General features: G+C 39.9%; 1 protein-coding gene across 1 annotated transcript in view; it reads right to left on the bottom strand.

The window, feature by feature from the left end:
• adgra1b (adhesion G protein-coupled receptor A1b) overlaps window positions 1-12,500 on the bottom strand; it is a 158,647-nt gene that overhangs the window by 119,223 nt on the left and 26,924 nt on the right. Inside the window, exons 4-7 of the mRNA XM_079855666.1 lie at window positions 8,958-9,029; window positions 8,676-8,747; window positions 5,826-5,989; window positions 577-790 (exon numbers count right to left, since the gene is read on the bottom strand). Of these exons, the coding sequence (XP_079711792.1) occupies window positions 577-790; window positions 5,826-5,989; window positions 8,676-8,747; window positions 8,958-9,029 (522 nt within the window). The remainder of the gene's footprint in view (window positions 1-576; window positions 791-5,825; window positions 5,990-8,675; window positions 8,748-8,957; window positions 9,030-12,500) is intronic.

Here is a 12,500-nt window from a genome sequence, read left to right on the forward strand (position 1 = left end):
GTGAGTGAGTGAGTGAGTGTGAGTGAGTGAGTGTGTGAATGAGTGAGTGTGTGAATGAGTGAGTGTGCGAGGCAGCAGTCGTGGATGATGAATGTGTGAGTGAGTGAGTGAGTGAGTGAGTGAGTGAGTGAGCAAGTAAGTGAGTGAGTGAGTGAGTGAGTGTGAGTGAGTCAGTGAGTGTGTGTGTGAGTGAGTGAGTGAGTGAGCGAGTAAGTGAGTGAGTTAGTGTGAGTGAGTGAGTGAGTGAGTGAGTGAGTGAGTGAGTGAGTGAGTGAGTGAGTGAGTGAGTGAGTGTGTGTGTGAGTGAGTGAGTGAGTGAGTGAGTGAGTGAGTGAGTGAGTGTGTGTGTGTGTGTGAGTGAGTGAGTGAGTGAGTGAGTGAGTGAGTGAGTGAGTGAGTGAGTGAGTGAGTGAGTGAGTTAGTGAGTGAGTGTGTGTGTGTGTGTGAGTGAGTGAGTGAGTGAGTGAGTGAGTGAGTGAGTGAGTGAGTGAGTGTGTGTGTGAGTGAGTGAGTGAGTGAGCAAGCGAGCAAGTGTGTGTGTGTGTGTGTGTGTGTGTGTGTGTGTAATGGTCTGACCTGGTGATGAGGCAGCAGTCGTGGATGATGCTGTCCTCCACGTTCAGGTCTCTCTCCTCCAGTGTGTGGACGGGACGCTGCTCGTGGCTCCAGGACAGGCTGATGGACGGGTCGAGGAACGAGGCTGTGCACTGCAGGGGCAAACGGTCCCCGCGAAACACCAGCTGCCTCTGGGTGGGAATGAGCTGCAGGACGGGCAGCTCCAGAGGTCCGTCTGAAACACACACACACACACAAACACACTGATGAAGAACGGGACATAGACATACTTAACTCCACCTGAAACTATTTTGATCAGCATTTCTTTTATAATAATTAGATTCAGCCAAGAAAATACACACAACGTGTGATCGTCAACGAGTGGATCTCTGAGCTGAGTGAGTGAGTGGAGGCGGGGCTCATTTGCATATTCATAGAACCACGTATACTAAATGAGGCAAGGGTGTCGAGTTACATTCAAGATATTTTAAGGCATGAAGACATTTTTTTCAAGGAAAAAACTTTTAAATATGTAATTTTGGTGATAAAAGATGAGTTTTAAAGGATAAAATGATTGACTACAGGGGGACTTTAAGGAAACAGAAGGAAAACAAGCCTCTCCACAAACTACCTTTATAATGACCATCTCTGTTTACCCAACTCAAATTCCTCATGACTCAAGACTGAGTCACCATCTGACGGACTCAACTGGATTAAAATAGTCAGACATTTAGATGGACGCAGCCTGGAACAGAAATTAGATGATGTTCTTCATCTGACTAATTTCTTAGCTTTTTATGTCAAGCAAAGTGAACAGCGCAAATTAAATTTAGTGTGTGTCTGTGTGTGTGAATGTGTGTGTGTGTGTGTGTGTGTGTGTGAGAGTGAGTGAGTGAGTGAGTGAGTGTTTGAGTGTGTGAGTGTGTGTCTGTGTGTAAGAGAGAGAGAGAGACAGTGTGTGCGTGTGTGTGTGTGTGTGTGTGTGAGTGAGTGTAAAAAAGTAATCTTTCTTTTGCAGTTATCAAAACAAGGCTGTTCTATTGACAGTTTTGTTTTATTTCATCGTATAAATTTTACACCTATTAAACATCGTGTAAATTTTAAAATATTGCTGATTACTTACGAAGCACTAAATGGTTTAGCTCCGCAGTACTTGAGCAAGCTCTTAACGATTATAGTCCTTCACGTCTATTGCGACCTCAAAATTCTGGCCAGTTGATAATACCTAGAATATCAAAATCGTCTGCTGGGGGTAGATCCTTCTCCTTTTTAGCACCAAAACTCTGGAACAGTCTTCCTAGCATTGTCCGGGAAGCAGACACACTCTGTCAGTTTAAATCTAGACTAAAAACACATCTCTTTAACCTGGCATTCATATAGAACATTATACATTCATATTGTTCAAATCAGTTAAATGTTTATTAGGCTGCATAAATTAGGACAGCCGGAACAGGGAACACTTCCTATAACACCTTATGTAGTCATTACATTATAAGAAGAATGGCATCTACGCTAATGTTAGTCTTTCTGCTTATTCCGAGGTTTACTGTAATCAGCCGGATCCAGATCAGATAGTGGACCTGCGCCTCGACACGACCACAACGCATGATGTAGTCAGCCGGATCCGGGCCGTATCCAGATCAGATGGAGGACCTGCGCCTCGACACGACCACAACGCATGATGTAGTCAGCCGGATCCGGGCCGTATCCAGATCAGATGGAGGACCTGCACCTAGACACGACCACAACGCATGATGTAGTCAGCCGGATCCAGACCGTATCCAGATCAGATGGTGGACCTGCACCTCAACACGACCACAACGCATGATGTAGTCAGCCGGATCCGGGCCGTATCCAGATCAGATGGAGGACCTGCACCCAGACATGACCACAACGCATGATATAGTCAGCCGGATCCAGACCGTATCCAGATCAGATGGTGGACCTGCACCTCAACACGACCACAACGCATGATGTAGTCAGCCGGATCCGGGCCGTATCCAGATCAGATGGTGGACCTGCACCTCAACACGACCACAATGCATGATGTAGTCAGCCGGATCCGGGCCGTATCCAGATCAGATGGAGGACCTGCACCTCAACACGACCACAACGCATGATGTAGTCAGCCGGATCCAGACCGTATCCAGACCAGATGGTGGACCTGCACCTCGACATGACCACAACGCATGATATAGTCAGCCGGATCCAGACCGTATCCAGATCAGATGGTGGACCTGCACCTCAACACGACCACAACGCATGATGTAGTCAGCCGGATCCGGGCCGTATCCAGATCAGATGGTGGACCTGCACCTCAACACGACCACAACGCATGATGTAGTCAGCCGGATCCAGACCGTATCCAGATCAGATGGTGGACCTGCACCTCGACATGACCACAACGCATGATATAGTCAGCCGGATCCAGACCGTATCCAGATCAGATGGAGGACCTGCGCCTCGACACGACCACAACGCATGATGTAATCAGATGGTGTCAACTAGACTCTCCCCTGATCCTCAACAAACCCGTCTCCATACTCCGATCTTCAACCAGATGAAACTGGATAATATTCTGAATGTTCCGATCCAATCTGACCTCTGACCTGTAATGCTGCCTGAATCATAATCGTACACTGTTCGCTCGTTGGCCAGAGGAGAACTGAGCGACTGAGTCTGGTTTCTCTTAAGGTTGTTTTGAGTTTTGGTTCTTTGCCACTGTCGCCTTTTTCGCCTTTCTTTCGCCTTTGTTGGCATTGGCTTTTGGCTTGCTTAGATGGGGACATTTAATATTTAACAGTATTATTGATCTGCTGCATTGACACCATTATATGAGATCTGAACTGAGCTGGACGATGAGATTAGGGTTTTCTCATATATTAATGAACTAAATTAATAACTTTGTGTGTGCGTGTGTGTGTGTGTGTGTGAAAGAGAGAGAGAGAGAGAGAGAGAGAGAGAGAGAGTGAGTCTGTGTGTGTGTGTGTGTGTGTGTGTGTGTGTGTGTGTGTGTGTGTGTGTGTGTGTGTGTGTGTGTGTGTGTGAGTGTGTGTTACACTGGGCTTCTGCTCCATCTGCTACTCATCACCACACAGCAGGTAATAACACACAGAAAAGACAAAAAGTCTGTCGAAGAACGAGAGAGAGTCAGAGGAGACTGATCTCACACAGACTAGTGCTAGCCATTGTTATTGGGAAAAAAAAATATTTAAAGGACTTGCAACTTATTTATGCAACTAAGTGAAAATAAAATTAAGTTGAAGCCTTATGTTGAAGCACTAAAATTACTAAAACTGAAATAAAAATGAATTAAAGCTAAATAGAAATAAAAAATAAAATAAAAAATAATAAAAATGACAAAAGCATAGTAAAATTATTAAAACTTTAATTAAAATTAAAACCGAAAAGTTTATCAAATAAATAAATAAAAATTAAAAAATAAATTAAAAATATTAATAAATACTATACATACTAAAATAAAATAAAAAATGAAGTAAAAGTAAAATAAAGAAATATAACAAATAAATAGTAATAAATAATAGTATTTATAATACTAAAGCTGAAAAGAAAAATTAAATATATAAAAATTAAACCTAAACTCAAAATATCAATAAATACTATAATAGTGTATACATGACACAAAAATGACAATGGACTACAGTGAAGCTTCTCTGAACCTGTAAATCTTACCAGCACATCATTTAAATGTAGTTAAACTAAAGCTTTTTGAAAGTTAATCTAATGAATTGCATTAATCTTGAACAGATACATAAATATAACTAATACAATCAGCAAATTAATCTTTTTTGAAGCTGTTCACTGAACGAAACCCTCTGAGCGAACCGATTCACTAAAATGAATCATACAGATTCTCTGATATAAAGACATGAATCAGTGGAGATGTCTTAAATGAAGGTTGCTGCCTATGTAGACTGAGATAAATGTCCCTGTTAGTGATCTTACGTTTCAGATCATACTTATACACATCATAATGAGTGTTAAACTGAGCCTCGGGATGAGTTTCGGTGCGCTACTGTGAAAATAACTGCTGTACGTCTGTAAAAGATGATTCCAGCTGTGTCAGAAATCATGAGCACACTCTGCAGAGCGCGTAATGCTGGCAAAACATGACAATTCAGTTAAACTGCATGAAATAAAGCATAAGGCACAAGAGGCCATGAGATTCTGACACTTAAAACAGCACATCTGTCAGAATGTGGAGCACAAAAAGCATGATAAAGCATCTATCTAAGGTTTTATTTTTATTTTTTTTACATTTATTTGCACTATATAGTTGGCTATATATTATATTTTACAATGACTATCCACAAGGTTCATCCAAAAATATCTTAGAGTTGGAACTGTTTTCTTGTATCGCATTTTTGTCCATTCATCAATGCAAATTTACCAGCTATGCAAATGAGGCTTGCATGCTAAAATAACACATGCATAATTCATTCTTACAAAGAAAGTAGGCATGTTTGTACAATAATATATATATGTTTGTATTATTCTAAAAATGCAAAATGTGAAAAAACAGTAAAATTAAAATAAATACTTTATTTTTTATTTTATTTTATTTATAAAAATAAATCTTCCTGTTGCAGTCTATATATACTTTAAACTCTGCAAACTTCAGCTATGCAAATGATGCTTATTGTGAATTGAATCGGGTTTGTGGTTTGCCTGATTTTCATTTAGTGAATCTGAGTGAATTGCATGCTAAAATAACACACACAACACATGCAAAGTGTGCATGATTCATACTTACGCTATACATTCTTACTAATAAAAATGTTTGTGCAATAATAATTATAATAATTCTATATAATAATTAAAATAATAATAATTCTAAAAATGCAAAATGTGAAAAAAATAAAGGTTTGCAACTGTAAAATTTAAATAAATAACTGCTTTTAATTTGTTATAATTTAATTTAATTCATTAAAATAAATCTATCAGTTGCAGTCCATTTAACATTTTCTTCTCTTCAGAGGAGATGCATGCAGTATTCGCTTTAACTGGCAATCAGATGTTAGAGTTGGATCTCTACAATCAGTAAACTTTTGTCCATAGGCCTATGCAAATGAGGCTTATTCTGAATTGAATCGTATTAACAGAAAAGTATTTGTGCATCTCCTGTTTGCATGATTCCTTTAGTGAATCACATGCTATAATAATACAGGCATAATTCGTTCTTACTAACTTCCAGATCATTCATTTATAATATTTTAGTATTGCAGAGTAATGTTGTGCCGGTGTTTTACCGCAGGTGAGCTGGTGTTCCTGAAGGCTGAGGAGCTCCAGTCCATGAAGACGGCTCGGATACACACACACGGATTCGTTCCCCACGCGCACGGACTGAATCCTGAGCCACGACAGCAACCACTGAAGCTGACAATCACAGAACAGAGAGTCTGTGCCCATGCTCCTGGAAAACAGCGTTCATATTCAGTCTTATTATCGCTTTAATGCAATAACAACACCAAATTTGCAGCAATGACACAGTTATTGAACTGAACTGAATCAGCTTTGAATTGAATTGATCTGAATAATGAAACTACTGTCTTGTTAGAGCTGCTTTACAGCTGAAATTTAATTTGTTTTATAATTAATGAATTTTATAACATTGACATATTAACAACTTAATGTGAAGCTGCTTTGAAATGATCTGTATTGCATGAAGCGCTATAGAAATAAATGTGACTTGACTTGTGCAAAAAGAAACATGAACGTGCATCACCACGTTATAACACAATCAAAAGTTAATATAATACATTTAAAATCATTCATTTCCCCCCTGAAGTCCAAATATGGTGTTAATCACGTTTTACTTATACATTCATTAGTTCTGCTGTTTAAAGCGGTGGTATAATACCCTTTTTACAAGATGTAAAATAAGTCTCTGATGTCCCCAGAGTGTGTGTGTGAAGTTTTATCTCTAAATACCCCACAGATATTTTTATATAACATGTTAAAGTTGTCACTTTTTGAGGGTGAGCAAAAACACGTTTTTGTGTCTGTCCCTTTAAATGCAAATGAGCTGCTGCTCCCGGCGCAGGGGGCGGAGCTACAACAGCTCGTGTTCTTTTACCTCACACACACACACATGCACTGAAAATTTCAAAAACTTTTAGCCTTTTATGTTCAAACCGGAGTCAGACAATGATGGAGAGACTCAAGAAGAAGAGACAACATGTAGAAGCAACAGGACATTTCTGAATGGTTAGTTGATGAGTTTATGAAGCTGATGTATAGTTATCTTCTAGTCATTGATTAGCATATTCTGTCTTGATAATCTATAAATCGTGTTCAGGGGGCGGGGTTTATGTAAATTCTAGGGTTGGTGACGTCACTAAACCGGGAGGAATGTGGTGTAGTCCAGCCGTTTGTTATAGTCCTTAAAGCTACACTGTGTAACTTTTTTAGTTGATTCTTAGCAAAAAACACTTAGTTCTTTCAAAAATATATGTGCTCATTAATGTATATTTACTTCTTTCAAGTAATAAAGTATTCTCTTAAGTTTATAATCTGCCACTGAAAATACATACGGGTGAGGGGTTCGAATGCCGGTCGCCATGTTGCCCCTCCATCTTGAAACTACATTAGCCAAAGAGGGACATACCTGTAAATTCAAGCTTCGCCTTTTGCGTTTTTCACTCAGTGACACCGTGACGAATGCGAGGGGGAGATTACTCGCGAGCTGTGTGTGTGTGTGTGTGTGTGTGTGTGTGTGTGCGTACTCACATTTGAAAGAGAGAATTAAAACCTCAACGCGACAGACAAATCAGCAAGACCATAGTCAATATTGGAGTAACTTTTCCCAGATGGAAAGAGCTCATGAGGAGAAAATATTTTAAAACGGACGCCGAGGTTGCCTGCTTTCTTCTCGACAGGTAATTCAGCCTGTTGTAATTCATTTGTGTAAATTCGAAGTTTTATAGTTGCTTGTCTAACCATAGCATGGTTGTGCATAACGCCAGAACGACCTCTAGTATAACTTAATCCTCGCATCAATGGTGAATGGTTTACCCTGTAACATAAATCTGTGCTGCGACGGATCACAGGTGATGAATAGTTTTAAAGGCGCAATTTTTTAAGCTATATATAAAAAAGGACACTGAACGTTTTAGTTATTTTTAATTGCTTTTACTTTGTACACATTGTAACGTTAGCCTAATCTGATTATGCTGGGATAGCCGATTCCAAGGGTGACGTTTACCTCCTGACATCTGTCCTGTAGTTTTATTCATTTTAGACGTATTGTTTATTATTGTCATGGACGAAGTCGATAACTGGAAGCCATGTTAATCTTGGAATAATACGGCCACCGTAGGAGTTAAAACGCCCTCGGAATTGAGAGGAACAGAAACTAAAATTCACTGGGTAGTCATATACAATTTCACCGCTAGATGGGGGTAAAAATCACACAGTGTAGCTTTAAAAGCAAATATCTCCCTTTGCTCTGAACTTTGAGCGTTGTAACTTTGCAGATGTTGTTTATGATCAAACAGCAACATTACACACTAACTAAAGTTAGAAAAGTCAAATCATGATCAACCACCCCTTTAATAATAATAGCATTCTACAAAACTTCTTGTAAAACTTTCTGATCACTTTTTCCTTCAGAGTTGCAAATGTATTTTAAGTAAAAATATATTTATGAATAAAGCAGCTTTTCATGTGTTCCAGAGAATAAAAACAGTCAAATTGAACTAAATAAATGTATTAAATGACTTGCGGTTTAGAGACTATGTGCTCGGACAAACTTACTAGTAACCAATCACATGAGTCAATTATTAGTCACATGACTCAACGCGTACAGTAATAAATGAGCAGGTCTTCAAATCAAATGAAAAAGAAAGTCATCTAAGTAATGTGCATTTTTATTCACAGCTTTATGGGGGTTTTATGCACCATCCCAACATTTGCATAGAAATATGTGGATGGGAACTCATTTTTGCAGTTTAGCTTCAGTAAATGTTTGTCTTGGATTGGGAAGAAAGTGTTGAGCTCTAAAACAGTAGTTCTTCATCGCACAGTGACGGATCGCACTCCTCATATCATGACCCATTTTAACAGATTTACATGTACAAAATATAGTGTGTAAATCTTACAGCGCTCGGAGGGAAGGAGTGTGTGTGAAAAGCCCCTCCGGCAGTGTGGAGAAAATATTCCCAGACAGATTCCTGAAACACACACAAACCCCAGCTGACATTTCAGAGGCATTAAAACACAACTAGAACATCAATTATTAGTGATAAACGGCTCCCAGTGCTAAAGAGAGAGAGAGAGATACAGAGAGAGAGAGAGAGAGAGAGAGAGAGAGAGAGAGAGAGAGAGAGAGAGAGAGAGAGAGAGAGAGAGAGAGAGAGAGAGAGAGAGAGAGAGAGACTCACAGTTTGGAGAGACGGCCAAGGTCAAGAAACATATCAGGAGAGAAGCAGCCAATCCTGTTGTTTGAAAGATCCCTGAGGAAACACACACACACACGCACACACACACACACACACACACACACACACACACACACACACACACACACACACACACACACACACACACACACACACACACACACAAGATAAGTGATCTGACATCAAACACCAGCATCAAAACCTTCAAACTGGACTGTGAATATATGCAGATGTGTGTGAGTGTGTGTAATTATATAACATCCACGATCTGACTATTATCTGACTATATGAACTATCGACTTGTTTCCAGAGTTTGAAGGAAAAGAGAGTAACACTTTATTTTACAGTGTCATTGTTACATATGTTACATGTACTTACCATAGTAATAAGAGTAAATTATGCATAATTACATGCAACTAACCCTCAACCAAACCCTAATCCCTATAGTAAGTACATGTAGATAATTAATATCAGTACTTAAATGTAACAATGACACCTTAAAATAAAGGGTTACACTTTATTTTAAGGTGTCATTGTTACAGTGTAATTATATATTTAAGTACTGAGTGATATTAAGCAACTACATGTACTTACTATAGGGTTAGGGTTTGGTTGAGGGTTAGTTGCATGTAATTATGCATAATTTACTGTTATTACTATGGTAAGTACATGTAACATATGTAACAATGACACCCCAAAATAAAGTTTAACCGAAGAGTGTTTGCATGCCATCTTTCAAACAATTCATACGCAATATTTCATGGCCTTAAAAGTGCTGAAAATCTGATACATGAATATGTTGATCATGCCGTGAAAAACACAAATGCCATGCATACTTAAAAATGATTTGCATTATTAGGGTTCCTTTAAGTCCACTCGAGCAATGAAAGAGCAACTGCTTTCTGCATCCATAAACGGATTTATCATCTGAAGAGACGGGACCCTTGAGGAAAATAAGGGTTAAGTGTTTTAGGAGCCGACTCTAATCTTAGTAACTCGCCAATTACTCCTACTAGAGACTGAACCCACGACCGGCGCAGATCCTGAATGTCTGGCGACCGCAGCCAACAAACCGTCCATTCAATGAATATACGTGAAGCGTAACTCGGTGATTTTATGTCTCGTGTGTGTGTGTGTGTGTTTGGATCTCCAGGTGTGTGTGCTGTGCATGTGTGTGTGGTTTCATGCCCGCTGTAATGAGAAACATACACTGCTGTGGTGCAGTGGGAGCGGTGCAGTTGTGCGCTGTAATCATCGGTTGCGAGCTCTTAAATTAGACCAGCCGCTTAAATTATACGCGCACAGAATCCTGGCACACACACATCCACAATCAGCCGCTCAAATCCACCAATCAGTGTCACATTAAACCGTCCGCATGGCTCCCGTTTCTGTGCGTCGACATGCCGAAAGCCTCTTCACAACTGAATGAACCTTCAGATCGACTCCAGCGCTGATTCTGAAGGGTGTTGCATAAAGATGTGACCTAATATTCACAAACGGGGATCAAATGTAAAAGTTTGAGAACACTGAGAGTTTAAAAACACGGAACGTTCTCAGAAGTTTTGAACAAACGTTCTTCCAGTAACAGTATTGTCTTTAATAATGTTCTCAAAGCATTGCTAATGGAATGTGAAACTTTCAGTTGGACGTTTTTTTAAATGTTTCAGAATCTTCAGAGAAGATTCAAAAGTAACATTCCAAAATGATCAAAGGAAATGTTCCCTTAAAGGGATACTTCACCAATTAGCATTAAAGCTACACTGTGTAGGATTTTCTCCCATCTAGCGGTGAAATTGTTTATGACTACCAACTGAATATTACTTTCTAGCCCCTCCCATGCCGAGGGCGTTTTAACTTCTATGGTGGCCGTATTATTTCAAATCTGCCGGCAGTCGCGAGTAATCTCCCCCTCGCATTCGTCACGGTGCGTGTAAAAACGCGAAAGGTGAAGCTTGAATTTCCAGGTATGTCCCTCTTTGTCTAATGTATTTTCAAGATGGAGGCACAACATGGCTTCCGCCATTCGAGAGACTCGCTCGTATGTATTCTAAATGGCAGATTATACACTTACGAGAATACTTAATTAGTTGGTTGAAGTGATTACACATTAATGAGAATGTACTGTATAATTTTGAAAGAACAAAGTGTTTTTTGCTAAAAAAACAACTTAAAATATTACACAGTGTAGCTTTAATAAAGCATTGCTAATGGAATGTTTTTATCTGAAACTTTCAGTTGGATGTTTTTTAAATGTTTCGGAATCTTCAGAGAAGATTCAAAAGTAACATTCCAAAATGATCAAAGGAAACATTCCCTTAAAGGGATACTTCACCGATCAAGCTAGGTTTATACTCGACGCGTCCCCACGAGCGCTAAGGTGCGCGCGGGAAAAATTACGTCATTGCGGTGTGGGCGGTCGAGCGCGTTGGGTGCGCAAGACCCCATTTCGCTTGCCGGTGTGCACGCATACATAGTAAAAGAAATGGACACAGCGACCCCACTGGATTCTTCCTGATGGCTGAGTGACTGCGCAGACTCAAACTGAGCTCGACGGCGTAGATGTGACGTGAGCAGCCCGTCTGTCTTCTAGTAGCTGTGCCAAGAGAAATCTGAGTCATTCCCTTCCGAATCTTCCAGAGACGGAGAGCGTGAGTAGGAGCTGTCCATGAGCTAGGAGCAGGAGCAGCTTTTGCTAAGTATTCTGATTAATTACTTTGTCATTTTGCCTCCACGTCCCCCCGATCGCCCGCGAGCTTTTCCTCCCGTCCATACGGTAATCTCTCTACTGTGCGACAGAGAGTCGCGTGGTTATGACGCAATCGTTAGCCTATTTTTACAAAAACTGCTTCTACAGGACCATAACGTAAGATACAAGGTAATGGAGCCTTTTATACATTTTCGTGTTTCTTTAGAAATAAATAATGGACAAATGGAGTCTTTAAACACCTCAGATGTAAAGTTATTCGCTGTCAAAGTGACGCCAAAATGAATGGGAGTCAGTGGAATGCTAACAGCAGGAGATGGTCTGCTAATCAATGGCGGCGCGCGGGGAAGCTTCAGTTTTTCCTGAAAGATTACCCCCTTGTGTGCACAGCTTTTTTTGTGACAGCGCGTGCGGCTCCGCATCCGAAGATGAACGACTTCGAGCCGAATCTGGCCGAGCTTCTCACCACACCGGTACCCAGGTTGCACGACTAAATTAGTTGCTTACATTAAAAAAAAATAGCATATAAAGTATTTTTAATGAACATAAAGGTCCATGTTTAATAAAAATATTCACGAAACTTAATGAAATGTTTAGTGAAATTAGAAAATATTTAAGAGATCGTTAATTTAGTTATATTGTATGCACGTTCTCATATCCATTTGTTCTAATGTCACGAGTAATAATCTCAGGGTTTACTGGATTTTACACAAATAGCACTGGGAGCACTTCGACTCGGCGCAGTAAAAAGTCACGTTGGCTCTAATGACAGAAGTGAGAGGGAGAGGGGGAGAGGATTTTTCAGGAGTGATGATATTAAG

This window comes from Squalius cephalus (assembly GCF_949319135.1).
Source record: "Squalius cephalus genome assembly, chromosome: 21".
NCBI classification, from domain to species: Eukaryota; Metazoa; Chordata; class Actinopteri; order Cypriniformes; family Leuciscidae; genus Squalius; species Squalius cephalus.